Here is an 18,906-nt window from a genome sequence, read left to right as displayed (position 1 = left end):
TTTTGAAATTAGTTGCCAGGATTAAAGATCCCCACCTTCCCACAGCCATCTATCCCCCCACTCCAGTCAGAGACTACGCCTGTGTGTCGCTTCCCTTTGCTCTGCCCTTGTCATGCCTCTCCCAAGTCAGGGGGAGAGAGGAGTTTGTTGTATAAACACATACAGTTGGGCAACACTGGCCTGCGAGCACTCCAACTGGAGAACAGCCTTTACCAAAGGTGTTGTGGGCTTTGAAGACGCTTGAACTCAGGACGAAAGGGAGAAACTCCCGCCCGGAAACCAATGTCCCCACTATGGAAGGATGTGTGGATCCAGAATTGGCCTCCACAGTCACTTACGGACTCACTGCTAAAACCATGTTTATGGAAACAATCTTACTCGGCTATGAGGGATCGCCAAAGAAGAAGTAGAAGATTATCAAAATTTAGAGACTTTCAGCTGTTTTGCCATCAGCAAACCAAACAAAAGCAATTGAAGTAGCTTGGCACGATGGATGCTTCGAGTGGTTTCTCCAAAATCACTGATGGCAGAGATGGTGGAGTCATCTGCAAACCTCTCTGGGTCCCTCGGCCTCCTAGTACAGTGGAACCTCGGTTGTCAAACGCTTCAGAAGCTGAACAATTCGGAACCCGAACGCCGACAACCCAGAAGTGAATGCTTCTGTTTTTGAGGCGCATTTCTCCATTTTTTCTCCATTTTTCAAAGGATTTTGCTGACTGGCAATTGAGCCTCGGTTGTCGTATATTTTTGGTTGTTGAACTGTCTTCCAGAACAGATTACGTTCGACAACCAAGGTTCCACTGTAGCAGAAATGCCTGAATCTCTGACATTGAGCATCTGAGCTAAGGGTTTCATTTACATAAAGACATACCCTTCATTTAAATACAGTGGTACCTCGGGTTACAGATGCTTCAGGTTACAGACTCCGCTAACCCTCGGGTTTAAGAACTTTGCTTCAGGATGAGAACAGAAATTGCGTGGCGGCAGCAGGAGGCCCCATTAGCTAAAGTGGTACCTCAGGTTAAGAACAGTTTCAGGTTAAGAATAGACCTCCAGAACGAATTAAGTTCTTAACCAGAGGTACCACTGTACTGGTTAAAAATTCATTTTTTAGTACCGCCTCAGAAAGCTTACTGATTTATTTACTGAGATCTTTGCGTCATTTTACATGGTTATCTGCAATTACCTTTAAACTCAAACAAATAGGGATTGCAATAGTGTCCTTTTACTGGATGAGTTACATATTTTCTCTCGCATTAAGCAGAGCCTGTTAGATAATGAATTCCAAAAATTTATCCAACTGACTACTCTGTATTTTTTATCTGCTTACGTTGCCTCCTCACGGAATGGTACCCAACAATTTTTATACTTTAGATTTCCCTTCATATTAGAGAGGGGTTTTTTTTGTTAGCCAGTTTAAATGCATTCCACTCATTTGTACTGTCTGAAAGTTTTTTAAAAAACCCACTTCCATATGACTTTGCTCTTGTCATATGAATACACCAGATACAATATACGAGTGCTTTTTTCTAGGGGTATGCAGGGGTACGCATACCCCTAAACATTTTGTGAATCTTTATACTTTTATCCATTTACTCTGTTTATTTTTCCTGGTTTGAACCATAAAAGGGTGATTTTCTTGAGTCAAAATGAGACTACCCCTAAACATATTTTTAAGGGGGGGGGAAGCACTGTAATATACAGTGGTACCTCGGGTTAAGTACTTAATTCATTCTGGAGGTCCGTTCTTAACCTGAAACTGTTCTTAACCTGAAGTACAACTTTAGCTAATGGGGCCTCCTCCTGCTGCTGCGCCGCTGGAGCACAATTTCTGTTCTTATCCTGAAGCAAAGTTCTTAACCTGAAGCACTATTTCTGGGTTAGCGGAGTCTGTAACCTGAAGGGTATGTAACCTGAGGTACCACTGTACCATATAATTTTGTACTGCCCTCTCTTTGACATTCTTCGCAGAGACCTACCGGCGACTCCTTTGAAGCTCAAAGTACCTACTTGCAAAGAATCTGTAATCCAGTATCTGTTGAGGAATGATATTCCCAAAACAACTGAAATTGTTTCAGGATATTTAGCCGAGATTTTGAAAGTCGAATCTAAAACCACTTAATTTTACTTAATGGTGGCTACTGAGTGTTTTATATGTTTTATGTGTTTAATATGTCTGGATTGCCAATGTTATATGGTTGGTCCTCCCCTCTTTTCTGATTTTATTGTCTAAATTATGCCAATGAAGGATGAATGAGAAAGAGAATACCCTTAATATTCCATAGTTTTCTCTGGGCGCTGGGCACTGTAAGCCACATTTCCCAGAATTCTTTGGGGGAAGCTACATGCTTTAAATATATATTGTGTCTGCAGCCCTGTGGGTCTCTCCCCTCCCCACTCACACCTCTGGGGGTCCAAAGGCTGGAATGAGAAATGAGCCCCAATGCTACTCACAAAATGGGTTTGGAATATTTATTAAAGCATCACAGCAAGGAAGCATGCCAGAGGCCTTTGAAAGCCAACGGGAAATTTAGAAAAAAGGAGATAGCCATTTTTTAAAAAAAGAGACACAAAACCCTAATACGAAGGTGGTCAGACGTGCAAAAGATATATTTATTACATGGGAAACAGAACAGAATATTCAATATTAAATCACAGGAAAGAGTGGCTTTCACATGCAAGGATAACACTTCTTAGAAAAACTAATTTGTCGATTTATAAATCATTTAATGTGTCAATACAAATGGAAGTCGTTAATATTTCAGTTGTTGTATAAGGGATTGTTATTTTGACTGGAGTATAATTGAAATTACCGTATTTTTCCATGTATAAGACTAGGTTTTTCCCCTAAAAAAATAATGTCAACAATTTGGGGGCGTCTTATACATGGATAGTGCCGAGGGTGGACTGGCGACTGGTTGTTGCCGCGAGCAGGAGATTGTCAGCGGCAGTAGGGATGTTGATTGGTGCATGCGGCAAGGGCTGCTGTTGATAGGCTGGCGCCGTGGCGAGGGGGCAGTGGTTAGCCAGTGTGGTGTAGTGGTTAAGAGCGGTAGTCTCGTAATCTGGGGAACCGGGTTCACGTCTCCGCTCCTCCACATGCAGCTGCTGGGTGACCTTGGGCCAGTCACACTTCTTTGAAGTCTCTCAGCCCCACTCACCTCACAGAGTGTTTGTTGTGGGGGAGGAAGGGAAAGGAGAATGTTAGCCGCTTTGAGTGAAAGGCGGGATAGCAAATCCAAACTCTTCTTCTTCTTCAGTCGAATGGCAGTTGCTGGCGGCGAGTGGCGTCTTATATATGGGGGTGTCTCACAGACGGAAAAATACAGCAATTAAGATTTTGGAACGCAGAAATAAAGTAAATCATCAAACCATCAATTCTAGCACCTAAATTATATAATTTGGCATCTGAAAAGGTTGTCACCGCACACCTAAGCAGGTCCCTGCCCATCGCTTCCCTTCCTCTGAGATCGGCACAAATGGTTCTTCTACTTCTTCCAGCCAGGAAAGAAGGTCAGGTTTGGGGGCGAGAAGTCCTTCGGCGGAAACAAACAAGCAAACAAACCAGTGATATCTACCACTTTTGACAACAAAATGTGGGGTTCTGCTCATAGCTGTCAACCGTCCCTTATTTGGCGGGAAACTCCCTTATCCCAATGCCGTGTCCCGCTGCTGTTCCTTATTGATGATGTCCCTTAAATGTCCCGGGTTTCAAAGGAAGCAGCTCCTCTCCCTCCCTCCCTGCCGGCCAGGGAAGAGGGAGGCCCCAACTGTGTTGCTTGGCTGCCCGGCCTGCCCCTCTCCAGCCTCCTCTCGCCAGCCATGGCCCCCGGGAGCCCCTCCCCGCCGGGACTGACGGGAGCCTTGGGCCCTTCCGCCGCCATCCTCCTCATGCCTGCCGAACTGAGCGTCTCTGCCTGGGGCCTCCCCTCTGCCCGCCGCCGCCGCTCCCGCTAGGCCGTACTGCAGCTGCACCACCGAAGGACCTGGATGAGATGGGCAGCCTGGCGTGGCCTATGAATTGCTGAGGAGCCTTGAGAGGAGAGCAAGGGCAACCATGGAGAAAGCAGTTCAGAGAGAGGAGGAGGAGGCAGAGGTGCGGGCAGGTGTCCCAAGGGCTAACCATAGAGGGGGAAAGCGGAGGAAGGACCGCAAGCGCTTCTCCCATAGATTTGTGGTGGTAGACTAGCATAGATGGTCTGATCTGCGGGTTTACTTCGGGCGCTATTCCCCCCCTTCCTCCCGCCCTGCCTGATGGAACTGAGAGCTGCAGATGGAGCACGAGAGAAAAGATACAGAACTGCAGCAGCATCTTCGTAGCTTGGACTTTGTTTTGCGCGAAAAGTGGTTGCTGCTTGTAGTTATTTGCAGTGTTTCATCAGCTGGTGTCTTGAACAGCAACATCTGGAAACGAAGGGCTAAAAATCGGCACCGCTCTCCCAAATTATCTGGTCCCTTTTAACATCGTATTTCAGCTGGTTGTCTAAAATCCCTTATTTTGGCTGCTGATCCTTTATTTTCGAGGCTGCTGGTCCCTTATTTTCAAATCTGTAAGTTGACAGCTATGGTTCTGCTGGACCAGGTTACCTGAAAAGCTGTCTTCCCCACCATTGCCCTGTGAGGGCGCTATGGCCAGCTAACAGAATCCGGTTAGTTAGTTAGCAGTAACACAGAGGTGGGTTTCTTTACCTATTGAGGAATGCCCTCCCTACTCAAATACAAGAGGCATCATCAGTACAGTGGTACCTCAGGTTAAGGACTTAATTCGTTCCAGAGGTCTGTTCTTAACCTGAAGTACCACTTTAGCTAAATGGGGCCTCCTGCTGCTGCCGCACCGCCAGAGCACAACTTCTGTTCTCATCCTGAAGCAAAGTTCTTAACCCAAGGTACTATTTCTGGGTTGGCGGAGTCTGTAACCTGAAGCGTCGGTAACCTGAAGCGTATGTAACCCGAGGGACCACTGTATTGGCATTCCGCCAGCTCTTGAAGACAGGCCTGTTCAAGCAAGAATTCCCCTGAGCTTGAACTTCCTGATCTTATTGTTTTAATTGTTTTAACTGTTTTAATGGCTATGCTGTTAAACTGGCGAGAATGAAACTAGAAACTAGCCATCTAACAAAAACATCTGTTTTGAAATACAATGGACACTCGGGTTGTGAACGTGATCCATGCGGGACGCACATTCACAACCCGCAGCGTCCGCAACCCAGAGCAGCGCGTCTGCGCATGCACGGGTTACGATTTGGTCTTCTGCGCATTCGCAAAGCACAATTTAGCGCTTCTGCACATGCGCGACCGCCAAAACCCGGAAGTAACATTCCGGTACTTCTGGCGGTCTGTAACCCGAAAAAATGCAAGCTGAAGCGTCTATAACCCAAGGTATGCTTGTAAGTGTATTCTGCATTTGATCTATATCAGACTTGACCTGCCACCAGAGATGACTGACAGCGTACGGATGTCTGGCCTAATGAAAATTTGATAGATACCAGTGGTACCTCCAATTATGAACTTAATTTGTTCTGTAGGACCATCCTTAACATGAAACCGTTCTTAACCCATAGCTGTCAACTTACAGATTTGGAAATAAGGGATCAGTAGCCTCAAAAATAAGGGATCAGCAGCCAAAATAAGGGATTTTGCTTAGCTTATACAGAAATCCGGCACTGATGGAGCCAGGCTGCTTTTGCTGAGACTGAATGTGTTTTTGCAGGGGGCTGGACTAGATGATCCTAAGGGTCTACAACTCCGACCAAAGAAGAGTGGCAAACAAAACTGATGAACGACGTCGAGATGGCAAAGCTTACAGGCAGAATTAGAAACCAGGAAGAGGACCTCTTTAATAAAGAATGGGGAAAGTTTATAATTTAGTTGAAAAGCTATTGTCAAGAGTTACATACATTGGTAGGACTGACAGAAAACTTGTAGTAAAAATTTGATGGATGGACAAATGATTTATAAAAATAGAGTTATGAAAGGGATGCAGGGGGGAAATCACTACATTAAGATGCTGCACTGGTTGGAGAGGATGCTAAGCAGCACGTCGGGGCTGCTGTCGTCCTGGCGCGAGGAGTTCCAACGGCCCTTCCCCGCCCAAGAGAGGGGGGAGGGAGAGAGACTCTCGCCCACGCCGCCCGCGAGCCCGGCATGAGGCGGTTGTGGTGCCACGGCGGCCACTGAAGCGCCGCCCTTCTGCATCCCTCCCCATCCCCTCCTCTTCCTCCTCCCTCAGGCTGCCTTCTCAGCCGCCGCTGCCGCCGCCGCCGCCTCCGGCTTCCCCTGGGAGTGCAGCGGAGGTCTTGCAAGAGAGGGGCTGCCTGCCTGCCTGCCGCCACACGTCTCCTCACAACGCGCCCCTGAGGGGGAAAAGGCGGCAGCTCGTGCGCTCTCTCTCTCTCTCGAGGTAGAGGCCCCCAAGCCGCTGCTTCCCTCCTGAGCCGGGCGAGCATGAAACGCGGGAAATTTAAGGGACATCATCAATAAGGGAAAGCAGTGGGAAATGGCGCTGGGATAAGGGAGTTTCCCACCAAATAAGGGACGGTTGACAGCTATATCTTAACCTGAGATACCACTTTAGCTAATGTGGCCTCCCACTGCTGCTGTGCTGCAGGTGCGCGACTTCTGCTCTCATCCTGGGGCAAAGTTTGCTACCAGGAGCACCTACTTCTGGGTTAGTGGAGCTCAATACCCGAAACACTCGTAAGGGGGATGGTGCATAACACGAGGTTCCACTGTAATGATTTTTTGAATACTTACAGATAAATTGTAAACAGAAAAAAACATTAGCAGGATGATTGTAATGTTTTTATTTTTTCAATAATCCTGCTAATGTTTTTATCTGCAGGATAAAAAGAGCATGTATTTACAGTAGATAATTAAATGAGCGAGTTAAATGAATTTGAATCTGCAGAAGATATGAAAAAATAAATTTAAGGAACCTCAGAAAGTGGGGGAAGGAAGTCAAATTTTGAAATGTTAAATGGATTGTAAAATTAATGAAATGTATGAATTTGAAAAGTATAATTGTAGTATTGTAGAGTTGGAAGGGACCGTGTTGAGGATCATCTAGTCCAACCCTCTGCAATGCAGGAAAATGCAGCTGTCCCATCCTTTTTGCATTTGCTCTCAGGTTTGCCCTCCTCCTGCTATGTAAATTTACATAGCTCTCTCCCTCCCTCCCCCCTCCCACACGGTTGCCTCCGATGCTAGTCCTACTCAGACTCAGAGCAGACTCAATGAAATGCATCAAAAATCCCAACATTAATTTCAAAGGGTCTGCCCTAAGTAGGATTTAGTTGGATGTAGCCTGTTATTATGACCAAAGTAAAGGGACTCCTGACCATTGGGTCCAGTCGTGGCCGACTCTGGGGTTGTGGTGCTCATCTCGCTTTATTGGCCGAGGGAGCCGGTGTACAGCTTCCAGGATATGTGGACAGCATGACTAAGCCGCTTCTGGCGAACCAGAGCAGCGCACAGAAACGCCGTTTACCTTCCCGCCGGAGCAGTACCTATTTATCTACTTGCACTTTAGCGTGCTTTTGAACTGCTAGGTTGGCAGGAGCAGGGACCGAGAAACCCCATTTGCAGGGATTCGAACCACCGACCTTCTGATTGGCAAGCCCTAGACCCTGTAGTTTAACCCACAGCGCCACCCGCGACCCCTACCAAAATCTTATCCTCCAGGAATTGTATCTAATCCCCTGTTAAAGCCCTCCAGGTTTTTCAGCCATTGGAAGGCACCACAATTTATTAGGAATATAGGAAGACTTTACACTGTGTAGTAATATCGATTAATAATAATAGCCAAGTCGTACCAGGCATTCATATCTAGGGAAGGAACGCCATAACTGGGCTGCCACCATGCAGATGGTGCCTTCTGCCAGGTCCATCGAGGTCAGTCTTGCCTCCACTGACTGGCAGTGGCTCTGCAAGGTCTTCCCAACCATACCTGCAGATGTCCTGGCCAGGGATGATGGGAGCTGTAGTCTTCAGCAAACAGAGGGCACCAGGTTGGCAAGGCTGAAAGCGTCTGTTTCAATCTGAAGTTCTTTGCCAGCATGCTAAAAACGGATTAAGTCAAAATTAGCAACCAGACTTTTAGGAGTTCTCTTCACGGAATCAAGTCCCGCTTGCTAAATCAGAACTCCTGTCCATTTAGGGCAGAGGCAGATTTTCTCCAATTCAAAAATGACAAGGAAGCCTATGAATGAAAAATGTTGCAGTATGAATACCACAACTTACTAGGTACGTGTGTGTTTGTGTGTAATCAAAAGCATGGGAAGCAATCCAAAAGCATTCGCTGCTTCTTGAGAAAACATTCAGCAACTACAAAGATCTGGAGACATGTTTTGTTTAAAAAACAAAGATCATGTGATCACTGAGTCATTTCCAGGAAGGGAAACTCCCAGTGACTGAAAACTGAAAAAGCGAAACTTAACTGGGTCTTCAGCGCGAGGGAGCCATGGCTGCTGCAGGGGGTCACATCCAGAATCTCCGTGATGAAGCCACTTGCTCCATCTGCCTGGATTACTTCAAGGATCCAGTGACCATCCCAGAGTGTGGGCACAACTTCTGCCGATCCTGCTTGGTCCTGTTCTGGGGGGAATCGGAGGCAGAGGCTTCCTGCCCTCAGTGCAGAGAAAGAGTCCAGAGAAGGAGCCTCGTCTCCAACCGGCAACTGGCTAATGTGGCGGAAATAGTGAAGAATCTCAGTCTTCAAGAGGGAAAGGAGGAAGGAGGGAAAGGGAGAATCTGCGAGGATCACCAGGAGCCCCTGAAGCTCTTCTGCAAAGTCCACGAAGCCCCCATCTGCGTGGTGTGTGACAAATCTAAGGAACATGAAAATCACAAGGTGATTCCTCTGAAAGAGGCTTTCGAGGAATACAAGGTAGGAGATCCCTGGATCTGGAGGGGGAGAAATAAATAGCTGTGGATTCTGCTTGGGATGTTTTCTTTTTAGTTCTGAAGTCCAAAGTAGACATGGCATTGATTGGTCGTTGTTTATCGCCTTGGAAGCAGCCCAGGGGAAGCCTGAGGGATCCTGGGGTGGCTGGAGGGGGGAGTTGAAGTCTTTTTCTCTGCGGGGGGGGGGGGGACAAGGGGATCTTGAAATACTCACAGCAGCTTCAAAGATTTGAACTGGGACCTTGGCAGGGAGAGAAAGGGTTAACCTTGTCCACATCCCCCAGCAAGGCTGCTTTGTACATATTTAGAACGGTACAAATGTAAATTGCACATAGACAACTAAGTACATGTCTCCTTAGGTTACCAGGATGCCTGCTCAATGCCCTGCAAAACAGAGAGCAGCAAGGGATCAGCTTTTGGGGGGGGGACTGTTAGCCAGGAATTGACCAGATGGTGCAGGATCCCACCCCCCAAGTATCTGTTGGAAGCAGATTTGGGAGTGGGGAGTGGAGGCACCTACAGGTGGCTTATTCTGGGGGTGCCTTGGAGCCTCTGCAATGAGGTTTGGGGGGGCTGAGGATCTCCTCCCACCCCAAATTTTGAGACGCTCTGGTCTATCCCTGTCTCTCTCGCCTCTTGGGCTGACCTCACTATCTCTTTGAGGCTAGACTGATACATCCCAGGTTGGATCCTGCCTTATCTTCCTCCTCCTCTTCCCACTTCTCCCTGAGACCTCAAGGTGAGAAGTCAGGCTGGGACCCCCAAGGAAGGGAGAGGAGGCTGAGAGATCACTCCACAAGGGAGGGTGTTTGAGAAAAGGTGAGGGGCTGCCAGCTCTGCAGGCAAGGGGGGACCTAGCTGGGATCCTGAGCCCCACAGGGTAGTTGATCCATGGAGCCGTGGACCCAAAAAGGCTGAAAACCTCTGTACAGTGGTACCTCGCAAGCCGAAATTAATTCATTCCGCGAGTTTTTTCGTCTTGCGGTTTTTTTCGTCTTGCGAAGCACGGTGTCGGAAAAGTTTTGGAAAAGCTTCAAAAATCACCAAAGTCTTCAAAAACCTCAAAAAAGGCTACCACACCGCGTGCTATGAGTTGCTCCTCAAAGTCAGGTCGCAACTGTATTAACGGTTTTAAGAAAAAGGAAACAAGCAAGCAAGCCCATAGGGAAAATCGTCTTGCGAAGCAACTCAAAAAACCAAAAACCCTTTCGTTTCGCGAGTTTTCCGTCTTGCGAGGCATTCGTCTTGCTAGGTACCACTGTACTTTTATTTCCACCAGTAAATTACTTTGCTATTCTAGCAAGGCCACTGGGCTCAAGAAGCCATTATGATTTTAATTTCTCTGTGTGTCTGAATCAAAGCTGAATTTTTCCTTTTCTCTTTAGGGAGAGATCTGTCACCACCTGGAGATTCTGAGGAAAGAGAGAGGGGAAATTCTGGCCCATCAAGCAGATCTGGACAAGGAAAGCAAAGACCTCCTTGTAAGTGTCTTTGTTGTTACTAGACAGGGAACAAGCACTTGAGACCTCCAGGTATAGGGCAATATATAAATTCAATAAAGAAGAAGAAGAAGAAGAAGAAGAAGAAGAAGAAGAAGAAGAAGAAGAAGAATTTAGTCAGGACTGAGAAGTGATGGGGAAATCTGCCTGTTTCAGCTTCTCCTCATTTCTCATTTCTCATTTTTCATATCAGTCTGTTTATTAATTTATTGTTCTGAAAATGAATCAGATGTTAGGGTAGCTACCTACTTGTATAAATATTCTGATCTGTACTTTACCCTCATAAATACATTTTTTGTGAATGTTACCTGGCTGGGTCAAGCTTGAAAATATCAGAATTTTAAAGCTCTGTTTTGGTCTCCATATTTTTTCAGCAATAGCGAATTAGGTAAGTTCACCTTTGAATGCCGCTAAATGGAGTTTATTTCCCCTTATCGTTTATTATGTGAATAGCAGTCAAGAAGAAGCCTGAGGACTTGTTAGCTGAAAGGGTGGAAGCAAATTAATCCAAATCCTGATTTACCATGAATATTATTGAATTCTAAATGTGCTCTCTTGTTCATTTTTAGGAAACTCAGGCTTTTTAAAACCTTTAAAGAAAACAGGGGAGCTATGGGGATGAACTCTGCACTTTGTCCTCCTCCTCCTCTGTTTATGTTCCTTCCTACACCTAAATCGCCCCAGCCTAAATTGAGGGGTGTTTTATGTCCCTGGATGTTCTCTGAACAACTGTGAACTCTGGTTATGCCATGCCCCAAAACATGCAGGGAAAATCCATGGCTAGGAAAAAAGAGCTCCTTCCTTTAGGCTGTATCCGTCTGCAAAATAGACATAAACAGAAACAGCAATGGAGAGGGCCTCCCCTCAAAATAAATGTTTTCTTCTTTAGCCACTGAAGGTTTCATGTCTATAGAAATATCAGAAGTGTCCTCCCTGTGGAATTCTCATAATTTTCTTTCTGCTGTTTCGAGGCTAAGGACCAAACACACTCAGACCTCCTCTTTTCTTGCAGAAATTAACAGAAACGGAGAGGCTGAAGATTGTGGAGAAGTTTAGAGAACTGCGCCAGTTCCTGGAAGAACAAGAAAAAGGTCTGCTGAATCATGTGGAAGAGGTGGAGAAGGAGATTGCAGGGAGAAGGGATGAGCAGCTGGCTGGACTCTCCAGGAAACTCTCCTCTCTTGAGAGGATCATCCAGGAGATGGAGGAGAAGAATCAGCAGCCAGCAAGTGAACTCCTGCAGGTAAGATGGTGGCAGGAACAGCCCAAGGCTCCAGGAAAAGGCTGCCTCCAATCCTTTATGTGTCTCTTTCATGTATACAAGAAGTGCAGGGGTTCAGATGATGGAGCCTCTAGTCAGGTTTGTAATGGACAGGAAGACCCAAGAGACCTGGGATGCTTAACTCACCTGAATGCAGACTAGAGATTCTTCTGTGTTCTTGATGGAACAGGAGGTGGTTTTCTGCTCTTTGCTGATGATTTGTCACCGAATGCCTTCCTTCTTGGCAATGCTGCCTTCCTGCCCTGGGCTGGGCTTCAGCGAGGACAGAGGGACTCATCCAGACTGCTGCTTGTCCCACCCCTTTCTTCCAGGAAAACCCTCTGTTTACTGTTGAATGAGAGCAAACCTCAGCCAGGTTTTTTCTGCATTGACGTTTCCTTCAATGTTGAACTAAGGAGCAGGTTTTTCCTGAGGAAACGCGGCAGGGCAAAGGCAAAACCACTAGGACCAGTGTTTTCTGGGCACAGGAAAAGCAGAAGTGTGGAGGAGCCCAAAGAAACACGGAGCTGTTTTATTACCCCTTTGGAGGCATTTTATGCTGCAGGTGCTTTTTTATTTCCAGTTGGAAAGTAGAATTTGAAATTTGGGGACTTCTGTGGAAGACAACTTGGGACAGTTCCCTGGTAGGACTATCCTGTAGGCTTCCTTACGTCTGAATGGCACAATGCAAATGGGATTAAAGTTAATTAATTATAATTGAAGAGAAGAGATGGGATGGTATCTTCTCCTGAACCCACAAATGTTAAATTTCCCTAAAATGCTGGTGGATTTTCATAAGGATTCTTAAAAAATAATTGTAAACAGATGTGGAAATGTGGAGAACTTGATACTGGAAAAATTATTAATTTCAGATTGGAGAAATAAAAGCTGTGAGAAACCAAAACTTATTGATTCCACCATCCCTGCCCACAACCTTGGCATGTGCCAGGCAGACTGACATTCAAGGGCCAGGGTCTGAGGGGGTCTTCCTAGTGTGGCCTGTGGTGTGCAGTGAATTCCCTTCTCTTTTCCCCTCTAGGATGTGAGAAGGACCTTGCAGAGGTAAGTGGATCTGGCTCATTTCCATTAGCCTCACTCCATGAGGCTGGGATGCAGGAACCTCAGACATAGCCCTCCAGGGGCTGCAGGGGGGAGACTGTAGGACTCACTCCCTGAGGCACCTCACAGGTAAAAGCAGGGCCCCCTCTTCTGAACTTATAGCACCCCAATTCTCCCTCCAAGGATCAAGGTCAGCTGCCTCCCCCCTCCCTCCCCACATCACTTCACACCACACAGGGATGGGGGCTCTTTTCTTTCTCTTGCACCTTCTGTTCATTGACTTTGGTAATTTCAAACATGTAGAAGAGAAAGTGCCAAAGATCCCTGGGAACAGCTTAGGACGTACCAATATCTTTCCACGTCCCACTGGAAGCCCCCCAACTCATCCCCTTTGAGGCACTTAGGGAGGGAAAGTCTGTTGGTCTAGAATGGGTTGGTTCTTTTTCTTGGGAGCGTTTCCAATGTGAGAGGCTGAAGGTGGTCTTGAGTGGGGGGTGAAAGTCAGGTTGTTTGATGCCTCTGGAGGGAGAGTCCCATGGGGCATGGGGTTGCACACTTACTGTGTGAGAGAGGGGGTGCAGGGAGGGTTGAGGTTGTTCTCCTTGACCGCTTGGCAGCTTTTGACATCACTAACTAGCCAGTGTGGTGTAGTGGTTAAGAGCGGTAGACTCATAATCTGGTGAACCGGGTTCGCGTCTCCGCTCCTCCACATGCAGCTGCTGGGTGACCTTGGGCCAGTCACTCACCCCTACTCACCTCACAGAGTGTTTGTTGTGGGGGAGGAAGGGAAAGGAGCTTTGAGACTCCTTAGGGTAGTAATAAAGCGGGATATCAAATCCAAACTCCTCTTCTTCTTCTTCTTCTTCTTCTTCTTCTTCTTCTTCTTCTTCTTCTTCTTAACATCCTCTAGAGAGGCTCAGGGAGGGAGGGATTGCAGGCACTCCATTTCAGGGGTTTGGCCCTTACGTCATGGGACCTTCCCAGAAAGTTGTTATGGGGCAGCAGAGTTTGAAGCCATGGGAGCCCTCCTGTGATGTCGCACAGGGTTGCCTCTTGTCCCTTGTGCTGTTTAGCATCCTTACGAAGCCATTGGCCAGGGCTTGGAGGTGGGTGTCAACAGATCACGTTGAATTACCTGTTGGGAAAAAAACTTCAACTTTGTTCATGTTATTGAGATCTCCTGCAATAATTAGGGAGACGGGGCCACAATGGGGCCATTCATTGTTTTTCTTTTCACCAGGTATGAGAAAAGAGAGAGTCCAGAGAACCCACTGCCTTTCCCTCCAGAAGTGAGGAACAGGGTCTTGGAATCCTGTGATCTAAATCACCTTGTGGAGGATACAATGAAACAATGGAAAGGTAACGAAAAATGGCTGCCAGAATTTCACACATGGAATTCTATTATTTCTTCAGAACTGAACATGCCAGGCTCTTACTGCATGGAATTTAATAACCCCTGGATACCTTCCTTCTTGGTGCTCCAGCCTTCATTTCCTGTCCCCTAGAATGGCCCGTGTATATTGTGACCCTGGATCCTGTAAAGAAAGCCTGTATCTGTTTTCAGTTATATGGAACCTCCTTTTCCTTTTGGTTACCAGTCTACACAATCTGGGGTTGTCCTGCTCTGAATGGAGTCAATTCAAGGATGCCACATTATGAAGTGTTACTTTTGTATGGAGATTTATTTCAGGTGGAAGAGTGTTGCCCTTACACTTGATATCTTTTTGCTTCCTCAGATGCTGTGTTATACAGAAAACAGATTCAGAAAGGTAAATTTCCAGGGGAGGAACAATTTGACAGGAGGGATGGGGACTGATATTTCATGGGTGTTCCTGTCCATTCTGCAGACTTTGGGACCCCCATCAATGGCGTCACTCCGGGTAACAGTCCTCTAGTGGTGTTTGGGTTCTTTCTATGTCCCATGAATGAACTGGGAGGGAGGTTGAAGGCTTGGATTGGGGGCAGAGCTTGTCCCTGCAAACAACCTGAACACCAGTCTGAGTTCCATTCCTGCCTATAGACTAGTATCCTGGTTTCCCCCTGGATTACAATGTCTTACAAAAGCGCTTAAGGAGGATCCTGCAGGGTCAGTCCAGTGTCCCTGTTTTCGAGGTCTCATGTATAGGGAACCTCCCTTGCATTTTGTTTTCCCTCCACACAATCTGGAGAGGTTCTTTTGCGGCTTCTCTAGATTTGCTTGCATTTCCCCCTCGTGAAGTGTGTTAAAAGGGGCACCCGCAAGCACCCAGTCCCTCCTCCACCTCCTGCCCAGGCTGGTCTCCCAGCAGCAGAGCAAGGCCTGAGCTGCCTCCTCCTCAGTTTCAACCTCATCAGCCATCCCCATCTCCTGAGACTTCCCACTGTTCTTATGAGATCAGCCCCATTCCATGAGAGACGACTTCCCATTGCACGAGACCCTTGGAATTACATGGCAAAGCTCTGCAGCTTCTTCCTCTGCAATCTGGTTTGTCAGCATGCTTGGAAATTCCGCTTTCAAGAGCTTTTTCCCACCAGTTTACTTGGCGCTGATGTTAACCTTCCTCCAGCCATTCAGTACAGATTCCCATTTCATTCGTGGATTCTGAATGATTGTATTCCACCATTTTCTAGTATGGTTTACCATTTCTGATTTCCCCATGGAATCATGGAATAGTAGAGTTTGAAAGGATCCTAAGGGTCATCTAGTCCATGGGTAGGCAAACTAAGGCCTGGGGGCTGGATCTGGCCCAATCTTCTAAATCTGGTCCGCAGACTGTCCGGGAATCAGCGTGTTTTTACATGAGTAGAACGTGTCCTTTTATTTAAAATGCATCTCTGGGTTGTTTGTGGGGCATAGGATTTTGTTCATTCCCCCACCCCCCAAAAAAATATAGTCCAGCCCCCCACAAGGTCTGAGGACAGTGGACCAGCCCCCTGCTGAAAAGAATTGCCTACCCCTGATCTAGCCCAACCCCCTGCAATGCAGGAATCACAGCTAAACACATTAGTTGTTTTAATTCCTTAGGCCTACAGTTGTTGTCTTTCAATTACTTGTTTTATGATGTCATCTTTTGCTTGAAATAAGGAAACAACAGATGCTATGTTATGGTGATGTTTTGTAAAAAGATTTTCTTTGAACTATTGCACTGTAGACCATTAAGCCTATATTTTTGCTTCCTCAGATGTCCAGTCACTCAGAAGTCTCCAGAGAGGTAAAATTCACATGGAGACCCCAGTTCACGGGGGGTGGGGACTAGTGTTTCATGAAGGATCAAGAGTCTCTTCTGTACAGTTGAGAACCATCCACAGCTTGACTCTAGCCCTGCTGTTTGTGCCACAAAGGCAGAGAGGGTGGACTTGAAGGGGGAGAGAGAAAATTCCCAGAAGGATCAGGCGGAGGAGGGAAGAGTTTTACTCCTGGCTAGAGAGAGTTGGGTTGCTTTTCCATCATGTGACCTTTTTCAGGCCTGGTTGCCATGTGTCCTCTTTTTCCCAGCCATGTCTTCTATTTTCATGATCAAAATTTCTTAAAATTTGTATCGGGGCAGATTTTTAAAATTTGGCAGAATGTCCCCAAGTTTTTTTTTGTTGTTTTTTGGTTTACAAGAACCCATGAAATTTTTAATATTGCATTAGAGCAGGCATAGGCCACCTCGGCCCTCCAGATGTTTTGGCACTACAATTCCCATCATTCCTGACCACTGGTCCTGTTAGCTAGGGATCATGGGAGTTGTAGTCCCAAAACATCTGGAGGGCCGAGGTTGCCTATGCCTGCATTAGAGTCAGATCTAAGGCACCCGGTTAGGCTAATCTGCAGCAGAGAATCACAACAGAGCAGCATCTTAAGCTAGCGACATACTGTAAAAATCCCTTCTCTTGTGGCTGAACCAAAAGGACGCTGGCTCAGCTACAAGATCTTGGAGGAGGAGTCCGGGAGGGCAAGAGTTAACATCCCCCTGCCCTTAAGGAGAGTCCACATGCAGATGTTCAACAGGTTAATAAATTGTTCTGTGCACACTTACATTCAGAAAGATGTGAACATGTGCCCAAATATTTCATGTGGCAAGTGAGGGAGCTATATGTATTCTTATTCTTCTTTTGTGGTTGAAAGTTAAGAGCATTGCTACTAGCAATATATCACACCTACTACAGCCTACATATAGTAGGGGTATTTCAACGGAGAGTCGTCATAGCGATCCATGGTTAAAAGTCAAAGTTGGCCAATGTGTCCTCTTTCTTGCTCTTCAAAATAGGGCAGCCCTACACTTGCCTAGCATGACTGTCTCAGCCCCAAACTGGTAACCTTTTGAGTTATTCCCCGCTTCTCTCAGGGAACTAGTCTTAAGGTATATATGAAATCCCAAAGAGAAGCCTGGAATAAGCAGTCCTTTGTAAAATTGCCCTGCCACCTGCCTCCTCTTCCCTGGCGGCAAGGCCTAAACTTCCAAGATGGTTGGGAGGAAGGCAAGGAGAGACCAAGTGGGTGAGAGAGATGGAGAGCAGGAATAAACAGGCTCCCCATTTAACACAATTTTCACTTTTGTGCACGAGGGCCCAGAACATAACCCATGCAAAAGTGAGGGGAAGCCTCTATGTGGTTTTGTGTTGTATTTTAATGCTGTGAACCACCCTGAGAGTTATAGATGAAGGGCAGTATGCAAATGTTGATAATTATTATTATTGTTATTATTATTATTATTATTATTATTATTACATGGGGGTCCTCATCCCCCATCCCAACCCAGAGGTCCCCAAAGGCCAATTCCCACAGAGATTGTCAGAGGAAAGCAGCTTCTCTCCTCTCCTGCCTCCTCCTCCAATTCTCCTCTCTTTCCCCTTAGATAGCACAGAAGAGCTGAGTAAAAGGTTTCCTGGGTGGTTTTTCCCCTTAGAAAATGCCTGGATTTATTCTGATGAGAGTCTGCAAGGAGGCGTCTCAATGTCCCATGTGATGCAGAAGAAATCCCCTTGACCTGAAAGGGAATCTGGGTTTTTGGGGTGTTTCTTGGATAAGGATGTCCATCTCTCTCTCTCTGCTGACTCTGCCTAATCTTCTCTCTCCCTCATCTTCTTCCCAACAGCAAATGTCACTCTGGATCCAGACACAGCCCATCCCAAACTCATCCTGTCCAAGGATCGGAAAAGTGTGATATATGGAGACAAACCTCAAGCCCTGCCTGATGATCCTGAGAGATTCAGTGACTGGCCTTGTGTGTTGGGACGTGAGGGATTCACAGCAGGCAGACATTTCTGGGAAGTCACTGTAGGAAGTGGGGGATGCTGGGCTGTGGGGGTCGCCAGGAAGTCTGTGAGGAGAAAGAACATCTTCCCCTTTAGCCCTGAGGGAGGGATCTGGGCTGTGGGGAAGTTGGGAGGGGGGTACTTGGCCTACTCATCCCCTGCTTACTCTCCTCTGTCCCTGAGGGAGAAGCCCAGGAGGATCCGGGTGACTCTGGACTATGAAGGGGGACGTGTGTCTTTTTCCGACGCCGACTCAGGAGCCGAACTCTACACGTTCTCAGGAGCCTCGTTCTCGGGAGAGACCCTCCTCCCTTTCTTTGATCTGTGGGGAAATGAAACCCACCTCAGTATCTCCTGAGGAGACTAAATCTGCCTCTCAGGCCCAGCAGGAGTTTCTCTCCAGACCAGAGTGACTGACATAAAAAACATTTACCCACCAGGAGAACCTTGGGCAGTTTTTCAAGGGCCTTTTGAGAAGATTCATTTTCCTTCCTTTTCCCATAATTCCCTCTGCAGCTTACTTCTTCTTAAAGAGACAGTCACACTTTTAACAGTCCCAATAAATCATCTTTTCCTCACCTTCAGTCTTGTTTTCCTTTTGAGATGTCTGATTTGGCAGAGCACGAGACTCCTAATCCCAGGGTTGTGGGTTGAGCCCCACGTTTGGCAAATGTTTCCTGCACTGCAGGGGGTGGGACTAGATGACCCTCAGGGACACTTGCAACCCTGCAATTCTACGAAACCTCCCTCTCCCCACAAGACCTTATGCAGCTGTGAAAATGCATGCATAATTGGATTACTAGAGGACTAAAAAATGAATCCCTTCCCCCACATCAGGCAGGAAAGCTCCTTACTCTGGAGACCTCAGATGGGAAGAAAATAAAAAAAATTGAACAGGGCGTCAGCTTCAAATGCCCTCTGCAAATACAGCCTCCCCATCTCCACACGTTGTCAGAAATAAACCTC

The 18,906-nt window shown here is 46.8% G+C and overlaps 1 protein-coding gene across 2 annotated transcripts; it reads left to right on the top strand.

Annotated features, from left to right (window-relative positions):
* The first annotated feature begins 8,326 nt into the window (after positions 1-8,326).
* LOC308469776 (zinc finger protein RFP-like) lies at positions 8,327-18,518 on the top strand. 2 transcript variants are annotated; one of them, XM_080992708.1, is made up of 8 exons: positions 8,327-8,884; positions 10,287-10,382; positions 11,413-11,643; positions 12,701-12,723; positions 13,961-14,079; positions 14,457-14,489; positions 15,882-15,911; positions 17,781-18,518. In XM_080992708.1, the coding sequence occupies exons 1-8, from the start codon at positions 8,459-8,461 to the stop codon at positions 18,296-18,298; spliced, it is 1,476 nt and encodes a 491-aa protein (XP_080848834.1). In that variant the 5' UTR covers positions 8,327-8,458; the 3' UTR covers positions 18,299-18,518. The 2 variants fall into 2 exon arrangements, with proteins under 2 accessions (XP_080848834.1, XP_080848835.1); XM_080992709.1 differs by lacking the exon at positions 15,882-15,911.
* Positions 18,519-18,906: the final 388 nt, after the last annotated feature.

The sequence above is a fragment of the Podarcis pityusensis genome, assembly GCF_964106645.2.
Source record: "Podarcis pityusensis genome assembly, chromosome: 2".
Classification (NCBI taxonomy): domain Eukaryota; kingdom Metazoa; phylum Chordata; class Lepidosauria; order Squamata; family Lacertidae; genus Podarcis; species Podarcis pityusensis.
The sequence above is the reverse complement of the archived record's forward strand: the minus strand, read 5'-3'. Positions and strand labels throughout refer to the sequence as shown.